Source organism: Saprolegnia parasitica, assembly GCF_000151545.1.
Source record: "Saprolegnia parasitica CBS 223.65 unplaced genomic scaffold supercont2.155, whole genome shotgun sequence".
In the NCBI taxonomy this organism is placed as follows: domain Eukaryota; phylum Oomycota; class Saprolegniomycetes; order Saprolegniales; family Saprolegniaceae; genus Saprolegnia; species Saprolegnia parasitica.
In genome coordinates, this window is record NW_012156549.1 from 7,697 (window position 1) to 9,993 (window position 2,297).

The window sequence follows — 2,297 nt, forward strand, 5'->3', positions numbered from 1 at the left end:
CAATCGTCATTCTGCACAAGTAGAGTGGGCCGTCGCCACTGCACATCGCTGCGAAAAGCGGGTCGTTGGCGCTGCTGGGCATGCTACTGGCCAGTCCGAGTACCGATATCGACGCTATCAACGAGGTCCGTTGATTAGTTACAGGCTACGACTGTAGTACTGAGATGGATGCTGTAGGACGGCGACACGGCGCTTGCGATGACAGTCGCCAACAACCACGTCGAAGCAACGTCGCTGCTCGTGCGCGCTGGCGCCAACGTCTCGATGCTGTTGCCGGTCAATCATTCTCCACCTCAAGTGGTAAAATGTCTCACGTGGGACGTAGAATGGCTCCTCGGTGCTTCACGCTGCCGTGCTCTCTCGGGCCACGAACAGTGCTGACATGCTCCAGATCTTGTTGACGTCGCCAAGCATTACGATCGACCAAACCGACCAGGTACGCGTTGATATCCGACTTATAGACTTCTGCAACGCTGACTGATCTAGGAGGGGTATACGGCGCTTGCTCGGGCCGTCCTCGCCCAGCGTGCCGACCTTGTGGAGCAACTCGTACATGCCGGTGCGGATGCCACGCTGCGGTTCCAGGTACCTCAATTCATCGAGTATACAATAGACCGAAGGCACCATGTAGGATGGACAAAACTTGTCCATTGTGGCGGCAGCCGCCCGCCGTCGCGACCAAGGCATTGCCATGTGCCTCAACGACCACGTGTATCCGGAAGCGGCCCGGGTATAAATCTTGTACCAAGTGCAGTCTTTTCTAACAGTAAAGTGCACGCACCGTAGATCTCGAAGGCCGACGTCACACCGGTCGAGAAACCTTTGGGCAACGGCACTGGCGGTGCCGTTGTCCTTGCAACGTACCAAGGCCGCGGCGTCGCGTTGAAGAAACATTGCGCGGCATGGTGCGCGAGGCCAAGGCGATGCGAGAAGAGATCGACAACACGGAGGCGTACGAGCATCGACTTCTTTTAGCAACTATATATACATGGGGCTAGGTGTCGGTCGCCGCACGTCGTGGCGATTTTGGCTGCTGTCGACTATGCGTCCACAGACCCGCAGATGGTGCTCGAGTTCATGGACCAAGGCGACGTCTTCCAGTACCACGTCAACAAGGGCAAGGGCAAGCATGTGGAAATTGAGATCACGCCAATGCAAGTGGCGTGGTCAACTGCGAACGCACTCGACGTCATCCACAGCCTCGGCAAGGTGCACCGCGACGTCAAGAGCATGAACATCTTCATCTCGTCCATCCATGGCGTCAAGCTCGGCGACTTTGGCACGGCCCGGGCCGTGGAGCCCAACATGACGATCGACGCTGGCACGCAGCGCTGGACGGCCCCCGAAGTGCTTCGCGCCTCGTCGACTGGTACCGACGAAGTACAAGCGTATGGGACGGCGGCCGACATTTACTCGTTTGGCATCGTCTTGTCCGAGTTGGCGACAGACAACGAGCCGTACGACACGCTTCTAGACGACAGAAACCTCGTGCAGAAGATTCGCGACAACGGTCTGCGTCCAGATCTCGGCCAAGACTGCCCGCGCTGGCTCCGGAAGCTCGCGACGGCCTGCTGGGCGCCTGAGCCATCGACGCGCCCGACGGCCAAGCAGATTGTCAAGTACCTCGCCAAGCGCCTTGACGAGCCCGAGGTCGATGACGCGTTTGATGATGATGACGACGACCTCACGCCCGACCCCCTCGACCGCCCACCGACGACGCCGACGGGTAAGCTCGAGTCGATCAACGAAGAGCCGTAGAGCAACGCTGCTGACTTTTTGTATTTTGAATCGTACTACACGTTTGCACGACATTTTGTCTTAATCGTTCAGTACAAGTGTCCAAAATCGCTTCACAACTGTATCGGGGTTAGTGCGTTATCCAGATCGACTGTACTAGAGACCATTGAAGGTCGACGCCGCGTGGTTGCTCTGCATCTCGAAATTTCGAGACACCGTCCACAACGGCTCAACCAAACGAAAAGAGTGCTTTTGAGTGGACACTCTTGACAGCTTGTACATCCAAATGCCGATTGAAGAGACCTACCCCTACGAGGGACGACTGCTGGCTTTTTCTCTCTATTAGCATCCCAAGCCTGTACATTCAGGGGTGATGATCCAAACAACGGTATCTAGTCGATGCACATTGGTGTGGACAATACATTCATGTCGTAAACGGCGCGAGATTGGCCGCGCAGGTAGCATGGTCAACGCAGCAGCTGGATGCGCACTGAGTCTCAACAAGGCGATTGCCATCAAGCAGCTCGTCGTGCGGTCTGCAGGAGGCGTTCCTGGTCCAT

The 2,297-nt window shown here is 56.8% G+C and overlaps 1 protein-coding gene across 1 annotated transcript in view; it reads left to right on the forward strand.

Moving 5' to 3' along the window:
* The window catches only part of SPRG_22347 (TKL protein kinase), a gene marked incomplete at both ends in the record, with an annotated part of 6,035 nt that extends 4,277 nt beyond the window's left edge, over nucleotides 1-1,758 (forward strand). The window contains 8 exons of the mRNA XM_012354317.1: nucleotides 24-125; nucleotides 178-276; nucleotides 326-436; nucleotides 487-585; nucleotides 632-730; nucleotides 787-841; nucleotides 889-952; nucleotides 999-1,758. Coding sequence (XP_012209707.1) covers nucleotides 24-125; nucleotides 178-276; nucleotides 326-436; nucleotides 487-585; nucleotides 632-730; nucleotides 787-841; nucleotides 889-952; nucleotides 999-1,758 — 1,389 coding nt within the window. The remainder of the gene's footprint in view (nucleotides 1-23; nucleotides 126-177; nucleotides 277-325; nucleotides 437-486; nucleotides 586-631; nucleotides 731-786; nucleotides 842-888; nucleotides 953-998) is intronic.
* Nucleotides 1,759-2,297: the final 539 nt, after the last annotated feature.